The following is a 20,501-nucleotide window of genomic DNA, read 5'->3' on the forward strand; positions in this document are numbered from 1 at the left end:
GACCTTCCCTCTTGGGGCTCTCCCTCTCCTGCTATTTCCCATTCTGTGCCCCCGGCCCTGTGGTGGCTGCAGTCACACGTGCCACAGGCAGCAGCGCCCTGACTCAGCCTGTGTGAGGAGGCATTGCCCAGCCCCCATCTGTCAGCTGCGGTCCCAGGAGAGGTGGAAGGAGTTACTCAGCATTCACTAGATGCTCATGAGTAGCATGATTCCCTGACCTTAGTGTTTTTTGTTCTGCAGACCCAGGATTTATAGGTTGCTCATCCTAAGCCACATTTTCCTGAGTGAGCATGATTTTTCCAGGCTGGCCAGAGACATGTGACCGAGCTCTGGACCCACATTAAGAAGACCTAGGGCCTGTCTATCATGCTAGATGACCTTGGACCAGCCCCTTCCCGCCTGTGAACCCCCCATTTGCCCAGCAAACGTACTTGATGAGTCTGAGATGACAGATATATAGCAGAATAACTGCCACCATCCACCCTTTGCTCACAGCAGACATCACTAATCAATCACAGGCTGTTTCCCTCCAAACTAGCATTGATGCCAGAATCCTCCTCACTCGAAGCCCTCAGGTAGCCACCAGGAACCGATCAGTGAGGAAAGCCAGTGTGGCATCCCTCCCAGCTGTCAGGCCTTCAGCCCACAGTTGACTTTCAAATCCTCACCTTTCCCCCAGCCTCCTCTCCCCTCTGAAAAGGAACTTTGGGACTCCATGTCCCCTCATACTCCTCTCAATGGCTCTTCCTTCTTCCACAGGATTCCAGGTTACATCCCTGCTCTGACACTTTGTAGCTGTGTGAACTTTGTAGATTTCTTAACCTCTCTGAGCCTTATCTGTAAAAGGGGGCCAGTATCTGCCATAAGAGGTTGTAAGAACGTGCCTGACAGCATTAGCCACGGGAGCACTCAGCACACACTAGTCAATCTCTCTTGCAAGGCCTGCCCCAGGCTCTGCAAAGCAAATCAATCAAGGAATCTGGTAGAAAAAAATGACACAACCAGCCATTACTTGATAAACTTTTGTTTATTTTACTTTAGCCTTTATATCTCCCAAGCTGCCTATTATCTCTCCCCAACCCAACCCCAGAGGCAGCATGATCCCATGTTGCGCTTTAGGTGGGGAAGGTGGGGAGGATTGTACCTTTAGAGCTTGTAAACCTACATCAGGACTGGGACCAACACCTCACCCCACCAGCTGGGTCTGGTGGCCAGGACATGGCACTGGGCACTAACCCTAACACCCCTGAGACCCAGAGCCTATGGGCAAGAGCTGCCATCCCCACCTCCACCACTCAGGACTTGGGGAAGAGGGCGATGGGAAGCGTACCAAGACCCCCAGAGGCACCTGCAGGAGAGCAGGACTTGCCAGGGAGAAGGCAAAGAATCACGTGAGATTCTTGAAGTGTCTTTGTCTCCAGCCAAGGCTCTATGCCCTCTCCTTGGGGGCAGTGCCAACTATCTCCCCCTCCCCCACTGGCCAAGGCAGGAAGCAGGGCACCCTATCCCTTCCCACCAGCCAACAAGAAACAAAAGCAGTGAAATCACCAAGCTTTGTTGCTAGGAAAAAACCACCCTAAGTATTAAAATTAAATTAAAACTGAAGCCCCAGTCAACTGAGCCAGCAGTGAGCTGGTGATGCAGACACACAGACAGCCCCCTGTTCTTCCCTAAGCCCTGGGGTCTCCAAAGACAGCAAGAAGGGGCGAAGAGCCCAGTCTGTTACCAAGAGGAAGGCCCTGGGGAAATAAAGATTGGGGCAGAGGTGTCCTCAGGGGGTCCCCATTTTGGGGCACTGAGGACTGTAAACATGACCAGCTTGAGGGCCAGGAGTGTCCCAGCCCCCTGAGATTCTCCCTGGATGAAGAATGGCCACCGTGGTGAGTGAAAACAGCGAAATAGCAGTTGGCCTCAACGCAAAGTGAGACCTGGTCTCCCTGTCAGAACGTTGTGGGTAAGAGGGGGGCTGAGTCTGTGAGCTCAGTGAAGGGCTGTGATGGGGAGGGACAGGGTTCTGGACACCAAACACGACTTCACGGCTGCTTTTTTGCCCCTGTCGGATTGGCACCTGGGCCCTTTCTGGGCTGCGAGTCAGCTCATGGCCCCTCCTCCTTGGGGAACCTGCTGGAAAGTCAGCTCAGGCCACAGCTGCCCAGCCCAGGACTGGACAAGGTCAGGCGAGCTCCTGAGAGGCCCCACCCCAGGCTGGGGGTGGAAGAGCTGGCTCCAAGAGAAGGCAGAAGGATGGTTAAAAGGAGTGTTGGGAGAACATGAGAGCTACCACAGGAACACAGACGTGGCCCAAAGCCAGAGGGCCACCGTGCCAGGAGCACACCTCAAGGCTGGCTGAGGCCCAAGGGTAAAGTCCTGTCCGGGCCCCACTCCAGAGCCCTGGGGACCAGGCAATCTCACAGTACTGGTCACGCACAAAATCCCACGCCTGTGTCACCTCCTGCACCTGCTGCTCCTGGAGGCAGGCAGGCAGGCAGGCAGGCAGGCGGCCTGGAGGCAGGCAGCTCCTCTGGCAGGCTGAGCAAAAGGTCAGGCCCAGGTGTGGTGTGGCAGAGCCCAGCCTCCTCTGTCCATGTGAGGCCCAGTCTGGAGTCGCCCCAGCTGAGGCCTATTGCCAGCAACAGGTCTCTGCTGGGTGATACAGGCCAGGTGACCAAGGCACCTGCAAGGCTGGATATGGGGCTACAGTTCTCTGACACCAGCCCTCCGGCTGCTTGAGGCTCATCCAGAGCCTGGATTCTCTTGAGAATCAGGCGTGGTGGCCCCTCAAGGCTGGGCTTTCTCCAAGCTAACAGAGGTCCCAAAGCTCCCCTTAGAACCCAGCAACTGCTCAGAGCTTGAGTCCCCAAAAGCAGGCCCAGCAGGGGTCGCAGGGCTGACCCTGACCACGATTTCCCTCAGGACCAGGTCCCCTAGAGTCCCGGAGCTGGGCCTGTTGGCAGGGCCTGGGGCTGGAGTGGCACCAGATCCAGGGCTCCTGGTGACCTCAGGGCAGGGCTTGACCGATTCCCCTCCGTTCAGGCCTCACCCCCACCCTCAGGCTGGGCCTGGCTCTTGAGCCACTGGCTCCGCAGCTCCCTGACCTCCTGTCCGTACCACTCGTGCAGCTGCGCGAAGGAGGCCGAGTCGAGAGGCCCGTTGGGCGCCGAGGCCCGCCGGCGGGGCGGCAGCGGCGGGGGCTCTGGGCCGGGCTGGGAGCCCGGGGTGGCGCCCGCAGGGGCAGGGGCGGTGGCGGCGGCGGCGGCGGCGGCGGCGGGGGGCTCGGCGCTCCAGACGGCACAGCCATTCTCCTTGGGCGGGAGGGCGCGGGGCCGGCGGGGCGGGGCGGCGCCGCCCGAGCGCACGGCCTCCAGCTGCCGCTCCAGCTCGCGCACCACCAGCCGCAGGTAGTCGAAGCTGGCCCGCGACAGCGCCTTCACCCAGCCCTCCATGGCCGCCTGGCTCTCGGCCGCCAGCACGTAGGTGCGGGCCCGGGCCCCGGCGAAGCGCACGGCGAAGGCGAACTCCTCGGCCGCCTCCACCAGCTCCACCGTGCAGCCCTCCAGGATGATGACGCCCACGGGCTCGCGGCTGGCTGCGTCCTCGAAGTAGAAGAGCATGTTGCCGCGCAGCACGAACCAGCGGCGGTGGTAGGCCGCGTGCCGGCCGCCCTTCTTGTACAGGAAGCCCTCGTTGTCGGCCGGGGTGTCGCAGGTGGCGTAGAAGGCCAGGCTGCGCTCGTTCAGCTTCATGGCGGCGCGGCGGGGCCTGTGGGGCCTGGGGACCTGTCCCCACCAGGACAGCGGTTATTCACGCGGCCGCCGCCTCGGGTGACCCCACCCCAACCCACCCTCGGCCGCCACAGGCAGTCATCATCCCCAGTTCACAGATGAGGAAACTGAGGCCCAAAGAGCAGAACAGCCTGCCGAGCTCACAGGGCTCTTCAGCAGCAGGGCCAGGATCTGAACCCACGTCTGACTGGCCCCAGAAGCCAGGCGGGTAACCCTCCTGCTGCCCCACCTCCCCCAAATCCCGCTGAGGATTCCTAGTGCATGCCAAGCATTCGAGATACAGAACTCATTAAATCTCAAAACAAAACTTAGGTGGCAGGGACTAGCATCCCCCTCATTTCACAGATGGGGAAACAAAGTACAGCGAGGTAAGCCACTTGTCCAAGGTCACAAAGCGAGTTTCAGGGATCTGAAATTCAAACCCAGGCCCCATTTCAGGCCCTGCTGTTTCCATCATTCCTGGGTACCACACGGCAGACCCACTGTGGTCAGGTTCCTGCTCTGCTGATTTCAAAACTCAGCTTTGATTTGCCCATCCATGAAATGGGGATATGAACAGAACTTATTTCAGAGGGCTGTGGAGACTTCATTCATCAAACATTTACTGGGCACCTACTATGTGCCAAGCACTGTTCTAGGCATTAGGTATAGAGCAGTAAACAAGATGGGGGGGTCACTGCCCTCCTGGTGCTGATGTGCTAGTGGCAGGTGAGGGGAGCAGACAGTAACAGATAAAATGTGTCTGTCAGATGGTCTTAACTGCTGTGGAAAATATAAGACAGGGAGGGGGTCAGGAGTGTTAAGGACAAGAAGAGTGTTTGATTTTAACAGGGTCATCAAGAAAGGCTGTACTGAGAAGGTGACATTTGAGCAGAGACCTGAAGGAGGTGAGGGAGGGAGCTCCTGGGACATGACAGACAGAGGAAATAGCAAGTGCAAGGGCCCTGAGGTAGAAACTGCTGGTGCACTTGAGAAGGTCAGTGAGGCTGGAGCAGAGTGAGAAAGGGGACAGGTGGGGGATGCAGTCAGAATGGCAGAAAAGATTGTTATAAAATAATCCAGGTAAAGGGCCCAGAGCTTGGTCCACCCACACTTATAGGGAGGGGCTGGGGGGAGGGCATTGTGCACCCATTTGAAGTAGAGGAATCTAACTATGCATCTGGCCACAGTGATTTTACCACTTTCCCCCAAGGAGTATCTAATGGGGACAACACTAGCCAGGTAGGAATTAGTGGGAGATGGCACCTGGGTCCCCAGCATGGCTACACCTCCCTTGGGGTTTTCCACAGCCACTCTGCAGATGCACCTCATGCTTCTGCTTCAAAACCTCACACTACATAGGACAGTGGCCACATTGTTCAAGAGGCAAAGTATGTAAAGCTGCTGGAATGCAGTAGGTGCACAGTTAATGTTCATTCCCCAAACTGGGCAGTGCCTTACTCGGGACCTGGAGGAATGAGGTATGGGTGGTGGCTCTCCTCAGAGCAGCTGGCCATACTGGGGCCCAGACAAGGAACTTGACCCAGGGTGGAGGACACAATTACTCAACAGAATCCACCTCATCTCACCTGCCTAAGCACTCAAGAAAGTCTGCCTGGAATAGGCAATATCAGAAAATTTAGTGCTGATATCAGCCTGTCCTGCACCTAGCAGCTGGGCCAAGGCCACAACCCCTGAAGACACAGGGTGCTTAATCCCTGCTCTGCCTCCCTGAGCTGTGTGACTTCAAACGCGGACTGCCCCTCTCTGAGCCTCAGTTTCTCTCTCTGCAAAGTGGGAGGGATTCCTCCCCACCCCCCCAACAACATCCATGTGGACTTTGGCCCCATTTCTCACAGGAACCACCCAAGCTACTTGCCCCATTTCCCTCCTACCTCTCAGGCCACTGATCACTTCCCTGCCCTCTGCCCAGTTCTGGTTTCAGCTTGCTCTTCTCTGGGTTCAAATGTCAGCTCTGCAGTGTCCAGGCTGTGTGACCCTGGGCAAGCTTTAGGCCTCTCTGGGCCTCTGTTTCCACATCTGTAAAATCGGATCATAACAACACCTAAGTCAGGGTTGTTGTGACGATGATACAGTGACTACGTAGAAGCACTGAGCACAGTGCCAGACCCAGTACATGCTCAGCCGTGGAGCTGTTGATGTTCAGCCTCTCCAAATGCTCCCCTCAGTGTTCTCTGTCTTGACAAATGCCCTTGGTGCCCCCCTAACCTCCACATCTGATCCCTCAGTAAGTCCAGCTGATCCGCCTGAAACCTCTTCCAAATCACGGCCTAATCTCTACTCACTGCCACCTCTCCTTCTAGGCCCCCCATCGTGGCTCACCTAGACAGCTACAGTAGCCTCTTCACTCGTCTCCCTGCCTCCACTTTTGCCCCCTTGTCCATGTTCTTCAAGGTAAGTTCATAACTCCTTCCTCAGCTCTTGCCTTGGTCCCACAGAGGATCATTCCCCACAGAGGGATCCTGTTCAAACTAAATCTAATCACATCCCTCCCCTACTTCAAACCTTCCCATGGCTCCCTGCTTCTCTCAGTATAAAATTCAGTCTCCCCCAAGGCCTCCAAGATCCCCCCCATCTCTTCCCCCCTTGCTCACTTGACTCTAGCCACCCTGGCCTCCTTGTTGCTCCTCAAACACACCGGGCATATTCCCACCTCAGGGACTCTGCCCTGACTGTTCCCTCTGACTGAATGCCTTTCCCATACCTTCATATGGCCAACTCCTTATCCTTCAGTTTCAGCTCAACCATCACCTCCTCAGGGAGGAGGAGGTCTCTGTATACAAGAGATGCCCCTAGTCACTGTCCCACACCTCAGCCTGAAATTACCTGGGTCATTTTTGCCTGCTCTAGGAGGGCAGGGGTTCTCTGTCTGAATTCCAGTGCCTGGCATGTAGTTGGTGCTCAGATACCTGCAATATGAATCAAACAGTTATCTACTTAAACCTCCCAACAGCCCCATGAGGAATCTGTTCCCAATCCCACATTCATAGATGTGGAAACTGAGGCACAAAGAGCTTAAATAACTTGCCCAAAGGTACAATTCTGTGCCTAGAATCCCATGCTCTGGGCAACCAGCCCAAAAGGGCTGATCGTGGAGTGTCACCAGCCCACCCCACCCCACCCCACCCTATTAAGGACAAAGGAAAAGCAATTTCCCTCACACTCAGCAGCAGCCTTCTTTCCCTGCCCTGGCCCAAGGTCACCAGCCACCACAGGACCCCTGTCTGCCCAAGGCCCTGCCTCCTCCAGCCCAGCAAGGAAGAGAGGAGGGCAGGAAGCAGCGGGGGCACCAGCTCAAGCCTCTGGGAGGGCCTCGTCCCTGGCTTATCTCCCCAGGCACATGCAGTTTTCCAAGAAGTTCAGAGTCCACTGTGGGCACTGCTGCTGATTCAACAGTCCCTGGCCAGGCAGGAAGCTGCAAGGGACCAACCCAGCCCCTCTCTGGTCCCAGGGCCTAGTTCTCGCCTCTGCCAGTCCAGGCTGAAGGGCCTTGAAAACACAACCTCATCTGTAAAATGACAGCATGAAAATCCGTCCCTCTTGGAACTGAACAAATTAATCCTGAAGAGCCATTTTGCAAAATGCTGGGCAGTAGTCAAGAAGCTGGCCAAAGGCAAATAATCAGCTCCAAGACTCCAGGGTCCCAGATGGCCCAGAACCCAGGACTCTGGGGAAACTGAGGCGTAGCATTTTGGTGCTCACTTCAAGGAAAAAAGCCAGAACGGCAGGTTCTGGGGTTGGATCCAGCTGCCACAACTGTCCCCTAGCAGTGGGCATGTGGGAGAGGGTGTGGCGGGTACTGGCAGAAAAACATGTGCTAGGAACCCTGAAGAGCTCCTGGGCAGCGGCCACAAGGACGCCAGGACCGCCATCCAGGCCATTGCTCCTAGCTGCCCTCTGTCCTTTTCTGTGTGGCATGTTCCTTGAAGTACAGCCAGAGCGTAGATGGGGTGGTCAACTGTAGAATGTGGGAGCCAAGTGGAGCGCTCGTCCGCAGAATTCCCCCAGCAGCGGAGGTCTCTTATGGGTCATCGGTCAAGTTCACCCAGGGCAGCTGGGGTCCCTGATGATAAAATTACCACTGGCGTGGAATCGCAAATGGACAGATCCCCAGCAGAGGTCTCTCCAGACGGCCGAGGGACCCCCAGGCCCACAGCGGCCCGAGCCCGGTCCCGCGTCCCCCCGCCAGACCGGCCTTACCTCGAGGCGCGGCCTAAGGCGACGGCGGCGGCGGGACGGGAGGCACGGAGCCGCGGGGCGGCCCGGCCATGGCCCGGGACCTGCCAGGTGGCGGCGGCAGCCACGGCAGCCACGGCAGCGGCGGTGCTTTGTCTACCCGGCTGCCGGTCCGGCGCAGCCGCCGGAGAGCACGGACCCGACGGAAGGAGGCGGGAGCAGCCGGACTGTCCGCGAACCACGGGCGCGCCTCTTTAACCCTTCCCACCCAGCCCGTGCCTTGCCCGCCCCCGCGGCCGACCCCCCAGCCTGGATTGGCCAGCTCAGACCCGACACACCCGGGATTCGCCAAGTCCCTGTGAGCCCGCCCCCGAAACCACTCTTAAAGGAACCGCAACTGGTTTAGGAATCCTCCAGTGCCCTGTTTCGGGAAAGAAGATTAGATCCCGGAGACTCCACGAGCTTCCAGAGGTAGATATAAGGGGCGGATTCGTCTGGGAAAAGCATCGGGGCCCTGGGCTGGACCAGTCGCTGAAGCCCTGGGCTTGGAGTTCAAGCTCCTCCCTGGCTAGTGTTGCCAGATTTAGCAAGTTTAACACCCAGCTAAATTTGAAAAATAACTCTGCCGAAAATGTGTGATTTATTGAAAAAAAGCTGAATTCAGGACATTTCAGGCATCATGACAAAGTCAATACAGGACTGTTCTATATAGATAGGATGCCTGGCAACACTACCCTTGGCCCCAGGTGAAGAGGGAAAGTTCTGGAATTGAGCAGGTCTGGAAGTCTGGAGTTCAAGTCTCAGGAAGTCATTTAATCACTTTGAGGCCTTAGGGAAATCAACCCACTTCTCTAGCCCTGTTTCCTCATCTGTAAAATAAAGACAATCATAGTATATAAAGTGCATGGCACACAGTGGATGCTCTCAGGAATTTCTGTTCTTTTTGTTCTATTCAGAATAACACAGTTCCACCTCCCTAGAGCTGTCATTACTTCCTGCTCTTGCTGCCTCCTCCCCACCGCCTTCCAGGACTCAATCACCATCCAGTCCTGGCCTGAGAGCAGGAGAGAAACAGGCCAGGCCAGGGTCATCTATTCAGTCTACAGCCTCTCACAAGCACCTACTGTGTGCCAGGCACTGTGCTAGGTGCTGTTCCTGAATCAGTCAACAAACAAATAAGATATAATCTAGAAATTATCCTCACTAGAAAGACTAAGCCACAATAGTGGGGTAGAAAGACTGGGAGTGTAATTTTAAACAAGGTGGTCAGGGAAAGCTTCTCAGAGGAGCAGAGACCCGAAGGAAGCGAGAGAGGGAGCCACGCAGATAACCTGGGGGAGGGTGTCCCAGACAGAGGGAAAAGCAAGTGCAAAGGCCCTGAGATGGGGCCATCTGAGCATGTTTGAAGAACAGGGAGGAGACCAGTGGGACCAGAGTGAGCAAATGGAAGAATAGTAGGAAATGAGGTTAGAGAGTACCAGCAAAGACAGGTTGCTTAAGGCCTTGTGGATTATGGAAAAGATTTTGCTTTTACTCTGAGAGGAATGGGGAGCCATGGGAAAGTTTTGAGCAGAGGAGGGACGTGCTCTGTCATTATTCCTGGCGGCTATGGGGAGGATACACCGAATGGAGCAAGGGTAAAGGCCAGGAGGCCAGGATGGAGGCTGTTACAGTAGTCCAGGTGAGTGATGATGGTAGCTTAGAGCAGAGTGGGGGCAGTGGAGGTGGAAAGAAGTGGTTGAATTCTAGAACCTACCTGATAGTGAAGCCAGGGCAGAGGAAAGCAGGGCTAAGACTCATGATGTGGAGAGAGACAGATATATGATGATATCTGATATTGGCTGAGCCCCTGGATCCAGCTGTACCTGATGATGCCATAATTTCTTGGACAGGAAAGGCAAACTAGAATTTCTCCAAATCTGTGTGCTCATATATTTTCTAAAAAATCAGGGTGCTTGCCAGATGAGGAAAATGCCAGGCATATGGGCATTTGGGCCTTGGGTCTTGGCTCTCAGAGCCCCTCATGCTTGAGTCAAGGGTTGACATGGGTGAAAAAGGCAGAAATCAAAGAGCTAGAGTCTGGCATCTTTTTTTTGGGGGGGGGGTCTTTATTATTTGTTTTTAATTAAGAGAAATTACCATAAAAAATTAACCATTTGAAAATAAACACAATGTGTAACATGGTGACCAGTTGATAAACACTGTATTCTGTGGTTGAAATTTGCTGAGAGTAGAATTTAAATGTTCTCACACAGATGCAAAATATAGATCTATAAATATGGGAGGTGATGGATGTGTTAACTAACTAGATGGAAGGACTCCTTTCACGGCATGTACGTATTTCAAATCATCACGATGTATACTTTAAATATCTTACAATTTTTTTTTTGCCAGTCATACCTCAATAGAGCTGAAAATAGAAAAGAAAAAAAAATACAGCCCCCCAATTTGAACAGTCACCAGCCAAAAAATAAAATAAAGCGAACAATTCAGTGCCATTTAGTACATTCACAATTGTGTGCAACTACCACCTTTGCCTAGTTCCCAAGTGTGTCTCTCTCTCCAAAGTAAAACCCCGCCTCCATTAGCAGTCACCGCCCATTCCCCGCTCCTGCCAGCCCCTGGCAGCCACCAGTCTACTGTCTTTATGGATTTACCTATTCTGAATATTTATATACGTGGAATCATACAATACGTGGCCTTTTGTGTCTGGCTTCTGTCACTCAGCATCATGTTTTCAAGGTGCATCCCTGTTACAGCACATGTCAGTCCTTCATTCCTTTGTGACTGAATATTATTCTGCTGTATGGATGTACCACATTTGGTTTCTCCTTTCATCCGTGATGGACATTAGGTTGTTTCCACCTTTTGGCTACTCTGAATAGCGAGGCATCTTTGTGGCTGGGAACCAGAGAGGGCTGGAAAGGGAAATTTGAGAACCAGAACTGGGTTGTGGCTGTCATTACCAGTCCTGATGGTTTTACCTGCAAACCACATCTTGAGTCAGTCACTTCTCCATCCCAGCCACCACTTCCCCATCCCAGGCCACCGTCATCTCTCTCTTGTCAGGATGTCTGCAGTAGCCCTCTCTTCGTCTCCCTTCTGCCACTCTGACCCCCACTCCCCTGAATCCATTCTCCACTAAGGGTTCCTAGTAAAACTGAAGTCAAATCCAGTCATGGCACTTTATCACTCAAAGCCTTTCCATGGCTCCCCACTACCCCAGGGGCAAGTCCAGGCTTCTCCCCATGAGTGACAAGGCCCTGCTTGTCCCAGCCTCTACCCACCCCTCCAGCCTCCTCCTGCATGATTTCCTATCCCCACTCCCTCAGCTTGAGCCACCTGCTTCCCTATTCCCAGAATGCGGCACGCTCTGGGCCTTTGCACGTACTGGTCCCCTTCCAGGACTGGCGCTTCAAGACTTTGCTCAGCCATCACCTCTTCCAAGAAAGCATAAGACCCCCCAACCCCACCCCATAGAGTTGAATGCCTTTGTTTCCTCCAGTCATCCTTTCAACCAATATTTATTGAGCACTACTGTGTCCCAGGAACCAGAGATCAAGTTAAAAAAACAGGCAAGTACACGCATGTTCATAGCAGCACTGTTCGCAGTAGCCAAAAGGTGGAAACAGCCCAAATGTCCATCTACGGTTGAATGAATAAATAAAATACAGTATATCCATACAATGGAATATTATTCAGCTATAAAAGGGAATGTAGTACTGACACATGTGACAACGTGGATGAATCTTAAAAACATTATGCTAAGTGAAAGAAGCCAGTGGCAAATGGACCACATATTGTGTGATTCCATTTGTATGAATTATCCGCAATGGATAAATCCATAGAGATAGAAAGCAGACTGGCTGCCAGGCTGGTGGTTGCCAGGGGACCAGGGGAGGGTAGAATGGGAAGTGACTGCTTAATGGGTATGGGGTTTTATTTGGGGACAATGAAAATGTTTTGAAACTAGACAGAGGTGCTGGTTGCACAACACTATGAATGTATTAAATGCCACTGGATTTAGAGTGAACACTCTTTAAAGGGTCAATTCTATGTCGTGAATTTCACCTCAGTAAATTGGTTTTTTTTAAATGACAAACAGATCAGGGAGGCCTGGGGGCTTTTCTCAGGAGGCCAAAGAGATGAGCAGGTGAGGTGAGAAGGTGCAGGCGGCAGGAGAACCAGGTGAAGCCAGTTGTAGGTGGCGTACCTGGGCTTGAGGGTTCTGCCTAACCGGTGACACCCACCTCCCCCCCGAGAAGTAGGTGCACACGGCAGGGAATTTTGTCTGTGTTGTTCACTGTTGCGCCTCCAGCTCCTGGCACAGTGCCCAGCATACAGTAGGTGCTCGGTGACTGGGGCGTGGCTCAGCTTGACCCAGCCCTCCCAGGCAGGCACCCCCAGGACCCGCCTTGCATCCAGATCCCGGCCTCCCAGCTTTTTCCACTGATCGCCGCCCCACCGGCCCTGTGCTCCGCCACCAGCAGGGGAAGACAGTGGTCCAAGCTGGGGTCTGAGGCAGAGTTTCCTTCCACAGTGGCTGCCCCACCCTAGAAGTGGGTAGGACCAGCCAGCCCCAAGAAGGAACTGAAATTGTCCTCTGCCACAAACATGCCAGCCCAGGCCACACACTGGGAGGGTCGTGGGGGTGGGGTGATAGGAAGGGCCAGAGTCCCCTGGCTTCAAGGGCCACCCTCCTCCGGGCGGGAGAAGCCTCCATCACCAGCCCGGAGCCCGAGTTGTGCTGAAGGCATGGAGACCTGGCAGTTCTTGCCCGTTGACTCCCCAGTGTCACATGAAGGATTTGGCGCCCCGGCCTGAAAAGGTGGCATTGCCGACTCCTCTCCTCTTCCTCCGTCATCTGTGGGGCCTCTCGTCCCTCCTCCCCAAACCCTCCCCTCTGCCACAGATCCCTGAATTCCTGAATGCTTTCTCCCAAGGAGCAATTTAAACCTCCTCCGAGTTTCACCTGTTCCTTAATAATAACCAAAATGTATTGCATATGGGCTCGGGGCCAGGTACCTTTCACACAGCCCCTCATATTGAACCCTCAAACCAAGGCTCAGAGAGGGTAAGTCATGTGCTTATGGTCACACAGGAAGGGACAAAGCTGAGGCTACAACCCAAGCCTATTGGATACCAAAGCCCATTATTCCTAACCACCTACCCACCTCCAGTTCAAGTCCGAAGAAACCTATCCCAGTGCTGCTCTGGCAAAATCCAGGGGCTAATAGCCCCTCCCCAGGCATAAACGCTTCCCAGAAAGCCAGAATGGCTGCCTTTGGTATGTATTTTAAGTATGTACAGTTATGTTCTGTTTTTCTTTGTGCTAAACCTGGTCAGGTGGGGCTGAGGGAGGTGGGGCTGGTCCCTGAGGCACACCTGGGGCTGCAGAAGGGCAGGGGGAGATCTTGCTTTGGCTTCTGACGCCCCAGACTCGTAAAGCAACTTGTAACCATGCTTTGAGCTGGAAATTAATGGATTTAAGGTGTGTAAGTGGGTTCCAATCCCTACTCTGCCATTTTCAAGCTGTGTGACCTTCAGCAAGTCACTTCATCTCTCTGTGCCTTGGTTTCCTCATCTGTAGGAAAGAAAGACAACAGTCCCCCATCTCATAAGGTGTTATGAGGAACTTCAGCAATAATAGGTGATCTTTACTGAGCCCTTGCTGTGTGCTCTGCTTCTCATGAAAATGCTAAGAAGTAGGAACAATTTTACCATCCCCATTCTACAAATTTTAAAAACAAGTTGAAATGGCTTGCCTGAACTCACACAATGAGCAAGTGGATTTGAATCCAGGCAGTCCAGAGTTTGAGTCTACACCTTGCTGCCCCTCTGCGTAATACTATAAAGTGCTCAGAAGAGCACCAGGGTATATAGTAAATGCCCAATAACTGTTAGGTGTTATCCCCTTCTCCTGCTCACAAGTTTGGGTTGGCAGTTCAAACATCTTTGAGTAATAGAAAATTTAAAACAATGAGGTCATTTTCTGGGAAATGTGTCATTTAAGGGTAAGGAAATAAAAATATAGAGCATTTTGGAAAATAGGGCATACAGGATATGTTCTGGTGCTCCAAACTTCCAACGCCAGAACCGTGTCCTAGTCTTCTGTTTCAGGCATGAGTGGACCTTTGGGTGATATGGTTACTGGCAGGACCCATTGGTGTTCTTTGGCAGGACTCTCTTAGTTGCCAAGTGGCTAAAAGCTGTATACAAACCAGTCTCAGCCAAAGAGAGAATTAACTGACACATGTTTGAGAAGTCTAAGAATAACTGCTTTAGGTATGGCTGGATCTAGGTGCAAAGCCAATGTTATCAGGACTCAAGTCTCTCTCTGTCTCTGGGTTTTGCCTTGCTGTGCTTCATTCTCAGGCCACATGGCCCCCAGAAGCTCTGAGCTTCTGTCCTCCCAGCTCCAAACAAGTGGAATGAGTCATTTTCTTATCAGGCTTACAGACTGTTCTGCCCAAGCCTGAAATTGATTCTCACTGGCCCTGTGGGTTTTCCTGCCCATCCTTGAACCAATCATGGGGGTAGGAGTGGAAGATCAGCTCCAGGGAACATCTTGAACCCAGAGTGCATGAAAAACAAGGTGCTGCCTGACTTTACCATAACAAGAGGAATTCGGCAGCCACCCTGACGGCTGCCAGTCGTGGGAAACCCTCTCAGCAATGGAGAGAGCCCAGCTTGGGGAAAATGGAAATGTGGGGCTCAGTTGTTTTCTGCATGCCCCTTTGCCCTCAGCTTCCTGCTTCTGCTTCTAGGAGTATTGCCAGATGCACCCCTCTCTCCTCTCCTTGGCTCTGTGTCTCCTGCTGCCTCAGAGAGGTGAAGTAACCTGCCTAAGGTCACACAGCATATGTGGCAGAGCCAAGAGGTGCACCCAGGCAGCTGGCCCCAGAGTCCTGCTCTTAGCCTGAGTATAGCCTAATGCACACTCTGCTCAAGCACCCCCTGCCCAGCCTCGAGTGGCTGCAGGGAAGTGACGCAGCAGACGGAAGGTCTGAAGATGAGCCCTCAGTCTGGGTAATCAGTGGTCCTGCTGTCTCTCTTAGTGGATGCCCCTGCAGCCTCCTTGTGCCAGCAGCCTCTGCCCTCAGAGCTCCTCCTACCTCGGGGCTCAACTTTCTCCCTCCCCTCTAGCCACATGCTGCCTCTCTGTCTGCCTCCAGGTCTTACTCCCCAGAGGAGCCCCGCGCTCCTGCTGCACAACCATCCTGTGGCCCCTTTGGCTCACCCTGAAGCGAGGTGATGCTGGCCAGAGGCTCACGTGGCCACAGGGTGGTAATGGGGATCACGCAGCCGGCCTGGCTGATCTGCAGGTGAGGAGTGGTCCGCCCTCCTCTGTGGGACCATCCCCTGCCTCTGCCAGGCACAGAGTAGGAGATCAACTTCTCAGCCTCCCACAACCTAATTTGCAGTCAAGACCAGCCTCAGGGTGGGCAACAGGAGGAACAGAAAGGGTACATCTCCAAATGCCTCATTGAGCTAAGTTTTTCTTTCCTTTTTTTTTTTTTAATGGGGGTGAAATTCACAAAACATAAAATTAACCTTTTTAGGGGGGAGGAGAGGTAATTATTTATTTCTTTGTTTTCAGAGGAGGTACTGGGGAATGAACCCAGGACCTTGTCCACTCTACCACTTGAGCTGTACCCTCCCCACCAAATTAACCATTTTAAAGTATAATTCATGGAAGGGCATTCTTGGACTGGAAAAGTCAATATTGTGAAAATGGCCATACCGCCCAAGGCAATCAGTCTACAGATTCAATGAAATCCCTATCAAATTACCAACGGCATTTTTCACAGAACTGGAGTGAAAAATTGTTAAATTTGTATGGAAACACAAAAGATCCTGAATAGCCAAAACCATCTTGAGAAAGAACAGAGCTGGAGGAATCACATGCCCTGACTTCAGACTAACCTACAAAACTACAGTAATCAAAATAGTATGGTACCAGCACCAAAAACAGACACTTAGATCAATGGAACAGGACCGACAGCCCAGAAATAAAATCAAGCACGTATGGTCAATTAGTCTACAACAAAGGAGGCAAGAATACACAATGGAGAAAAGACAGCCTCTTCAATAAGTGGTGCTGGGAAAACTGGACAGCTACATCTAAAAGAACGAAATTAAAACAATCTCTAACACTACATACAAAAATGAACTCAAAGTGGATTAAAGACCTAAATGTAAAACTGGATACTCTAAAACTCCCAGAGAAAACATACGCAGAACACTCTTAGACATAAATCAGAGCAATATTTTTTTGATCCATCTCCCAGAGTAATGGAAATAGAAGCAAAAATAAGCAAATGGGCGCCAATTAAACTTAAAAGCTTTTGCACAGCATAGGAAGCCATAAACAAAATGAAAAGGAAACCTACGGAATGGGAGAAAATATTTGCAAATGATGCAACCGACAAGGAATGAATTTCCAAAATATACAAACAGCTCTTACAGCTTAGTATTTAAAAAAAAAAAAAAACCTAATTTAAAAATGGGCAGAAGAACTTAATAGACATTTCTCCAAAGAAAACACACAGATGACCAACAGGCCCATGAAAAGATGCTCAACATCGCTAATTGTCAGAGAAATGCAAATCGAAACGACAGTGAGGTAGCACCTCACACCAGTCAGAATGGCCATCATTCAAAAGTCTACAGATAATAAATGCTGGAGAGGGTGTGGAGAGAAGGGAACCCTCCTACACTGTTGGTGAGAATGTAAATTGATGCAGCCACTATGGAGGATGGTATGGAGGTTCCTTAAAAACCTAAAAATAGACTTACCATATGATCCAGCAATCCCACTTCTGGGCATATATCCAGATAAAACTATAACTGAAAAAAAATACATGCACCCCAATGTTAATAGCAGCACTATTTACAATAGCCAAGACATGGAAGCAACCTAAGTATCCATTGATATTTATACACACACACACACACACACACACACACACAAAATGAAATATTACTCAGCCATAACAAAGAATGAAATAATGCTATTTGCAGCAACATGGATGGAGGTAGAGATTATCATATTAAGTGAGGTAAGTCAGAGAGAGGAAGACAAATATCATATTATATCACTTACATTGGAATCTTAAAAAATGATACCAATGAACTTATTTACAAAATGGAAATAGACTCACAGACACAGGGAGCAAACTTAGGGTTACCAGAGGGGAAAGTGGGGCAGGGCTAAATTAGGAGTTTAGGATTAACATATACAAACTACTATATAAAAAATAGATAAACAGCAAGAACATACTGTATAGCACAAGGAACTATATTCAACATCTTGTAATAACCTATAATGGAAAAGAATCTGAAAAAGAATGTATGTATATGTATAATTGAATCACTTTGCTGTACACCTGAAACGAGCACAACATCGTAAATCAAGTATATTTTAATTGTTTTTAAAAGTGCAATTCAGTGGCACTTAGTCTATTCACAGTGTTGTGCAACCACCACCTCTGTCTAGTTCCAAAACATTACCAAAACCCCTGTACCCGTTAGTACCCATTAGTAGTCACTCTCCGTTTCCTGCCCTCCCCCAGTTGCTATTGAACCCCAGTCTGCTTTCTGGATGTATCTATTCTGGATAGTTCATGTAAATGGAATCATATCCAAATGGAATCACAGTTTGGTCTTTTGTGTCTGGCTTCTTAGCATAGTGTTGTCGAGTTTCATCCACATTGTAGCACGTGTCAGTGCTTCATTCCTTGCTGTGGCTGACGATAGGTCACATTTTGCTTGTTCCTTCATCCACTGATGGACATTTGGGTTGTTTCCACCTTTTGCCTGTCGTGAACAGTGCTGCTGTGAACACTTGCATACAAGTATCTGTTTGAGTACCTGTTTTCAATTCTTCGCAGTCTACACTTTTGGGTTTTGGGGGGTGGGGAGGTTATTAGGTTTACTTATTTTTTATTGGAGGTACTGGGGATCTCTACCACTGGGCTATGCCCTCCCTCCTTTGGGGGTCTATACTTTTAACATTTTGGCTACTGTTAATGTAATCGGGGGAGGGGACTATTAAGCTATCCTCCATCACCTACTCCTCAGTGTGAAGGACCTGAGAAGAAGTTTAGCTAATAATAATCAGCATTATTGATTGAGTATCCTGTGCTAAGCGCTTTAAACACAGCATTTCATTTAATCCTCCCAAGTTCTTTGTGAGGTAGGTACTATTTTCATCCCCATTTTGCAGGTGCCAAAACTGAGGCTAAGAGAGATCAAACAGCATGAAGTTAACAGAACCAAGGCTCCCATCACAAGCCTGTGCTTTAGAATCACCATCCACCAATAATCATGAAGTACCGTGAAGTACCTGTTTTGTCTCAACACAGTATTTTGAGAGCCTAATGTGTGTAGGTTGGAGCTGTGTGCCAGGGGCTCAATGATATACAAGACCCCAGCTTGCCTTTCCAGGAGCTCAAAGCCTGGAAAGTACAAATGGTGCAAATGAATGAGTAATTGCACCATAAGGGACAAGCCATGTGGCCCTCAGAGGCTTTATACAGAGGAAGCCAGGGATGGTAACATCCCAGAGACCACTGGAGTAGACTTCAGGCAGAGGTCACATTTTAGGTGGTTTTGAAGGATGTACAGGAGTTTGCCAAGCAGAGGAACGGGAAAGGGAACGTTAAGCAGTGAGACTAGCATGGGCAAAGGTCTGGAAACATGAATCAGGGGTCAGAAATAAGTCTGGTATGGCTAGAGTGTTGGGTATTGTCGAGAGAAGAGATGATGAGGTCATTGGGAATGAGACTGTGAAAGGGCTTGGAATGTCAGTCTGAGGTACTTGAATTTAATTCAGAAGGTAATGGGAGCCATGGAGTGTTGAGGCAGGGCAGACAGACATGACACATATTCAGATTTGTGCCTTGGAAATTAATAATAATAATAATAATAGCTTGTGTTGAGTACTTACTATATGGCAGGAACTTCCACATGAATTCTTTTATTTAATTTTCAGTACAATACTATGAGGTAGGTTCATCCCTTATCCCTATTTGACAGATGAGGAAACAGGCTCAGAGAGCCCAAGTCACATGCCCAGGGTAACCCAGCACTAAAGAAAGAAGCCAGGAGTTAAACGTTGCCCCGAATCCATGCCCTCGACCTTGGTGGCCATTTGATGGTGGATTGGAGGCATTTAAATCTAGAGCCTGGGAGGCTTCCAGGAAGGCTTGGGGGGAACCCAGGAACGACTCCGGGAGAAGGGGGTCCAACAGGAGGGACAGCGGCTAGGCTGGGGGCGCCTAAGGCCACCCAGAAAGCCGCTTCGCAGCCCTCTACCACCCGAGGCCACCAGGGGGCGACAGAGCCCCGCGCAAAGCGGCTGCCGCCCGGGGGCCACCGCCGGGATTCCGGCCAAGCTCGCGCCAAGGAAGCTCGTGCGCCCCGCTCCGATCCCCGGGCAGGGGTGGGGACCGCTGGAGTAACTGGGTTGTACATCCTCTGAGGAGCCATTAGGACCTTTAATTACCGGGATTGGAAGTGAATAATTATCCGCGGGGCCTCAGGCCACTGAGTCACTTCCCCTCAGAAACCAGATTCCCCGGGCGGAAGAGGGGGCGGCTCGCAGCTCCTGGGCTGGGCTGGGCTGGGCTGGGCTGGGGACCCTTGGGGTGGGCGTGTGGTGCGCGGCCGGCGCTGCCGATTTCGGTCAAGGTCAGAATTCTGGAGCCTGAGTGTGAATCAGTGCTGGGCCACTTATCGGCCTTGTGGCTAGGGCACTTGGCCCCTCCGTGCCTCAGTTTCCCCTTCTGTCAGATGGAGGGAAACAACATTCCATACAGTTTGTTGGGAAGAGTAAATCGTTAACCCATGGGAAGCCCTCAGAATAGTGCCTGGCACATGATGCTCCCATTATGACTAATGCTGTTATTACGATCAGTGTATTATTGCTTGGGTACAGGAGGTAGTTAAGAGCTGGTTCTGCAATCAGATAGGCCAGAGTCCAGACCAGCTGCTTCAGTCACTTGCCAGTTGTGTGCCTTTTTTCGCTGCCTTCTGCCTCAGATTCCTCATCTGAAAAACGGGGAAATTCATAGTAAACCACTCACAGCGGGGAAGGGGTGGGGGGCATATAATAGTGCCTGTGATGGGCTCAGCTTGACACGCACTTCCGGAAATGGAGTCCAGATTATAAAAACTGTCCATCCTTTTTTAGGCAAGGACTTGGACCAACTTTAGAGTGGAAGGCACTGGGAGGACAGAAAGGGGAACCAAAGCTTGGGGAAGGAAGCAGGGGGGCATAAATGGCACCAGGAACTTGCACTTAGCAGATTAGACCCCAGCCCCAAAATCCAGCCCCGAGAGTCCTGACAGCCCAGGAGGAAAGAGGAAGGGCCCAGTTACATAATACTTTTCTGGCCAAGGATGCCCTTTCCTGAACCGCCCAGCCCCAGCTGGACCCTGATGGGTGGGGAACATTTTGTGTGGACACCCCTAGAGCTGTCTTGAGGTCTGTACTAGTTTACTGTTGCTATGTAAGAAATTACTCCCCAACTTAGTGGC

At 51.4% G+C, this 20,501-nt stretch overlaps 1 protein-coding gene across 10 annotated transcripts; it reads right to left on the bottom strand.

Annotated features, from left to right (window-relative positions):
* Positions 1 to 1,008: 1,008 nt before the first annotated feature.
* LOC123612710 (sesquipedalian-1) lies at positions 1,009 to 8,242 on the bottom strand. 10 transcript variants are annotated; one of them, XR_012503648.1, is made up of 4 exons: positions 7,485 to 8,242; positions 6,609 to 6,691; positions 2,503 to 3,776; positions 1,009 to 2,467 (listed from the first exon to the last, which is right to left on the bottom strand). XR_012503648.1 is itself a non-coding variant. In XM_074356296.1 (4 exons), exons 3-4 carry the CDS (start codon positions 6,615 to 6,617, stop codon positions 3,030 to 3,032), a joined length of 756 nt encoding a protein of 251 aa, XP_074212397.1. In that variant the 5' UTR covers positions 6,618 to 6,691; positions 7,485 to 7,845; positions 7,983 to 8,242; the 3' UTR covers positions 1,009 to 3,029. The 10 variants fall into 10 exon arrangements, 8 of the variants coding, with proteins under 8 accessions (XP_074212397.1, XP_074212402.1, XP_074212401.1 ...); XM_074356296.1 differs by having other exon boundaries at positions 1,009 to 3,776; positions 7,485 to 7,845; positions 7,983 to 8,242; XM_074356301.1 differs by adding an exon at positions 5,657 to 5,801 and having other exon boundaries at positions 1,009 to 3,776; positions 7,862 to 8,236.
* Between the last annotated feature and the right edge of the window lie 12,259 nt (positions 8,243 to 20,501).

This window comes from Camelus bactrianus, chromosome 32 (genome assembly GCF_048773025.1).
Source record: "Camelus bactrianus isolate YW-2024 breed Bactrian camel chromosome 32, ASM4877302v1, whole genome shotgun sequence".
NCBI lineage: Eukaryota > Metazoa > Chordata > Mammalia > Artiodactyla > Camelidae > Camelus > Camelus bactrianus.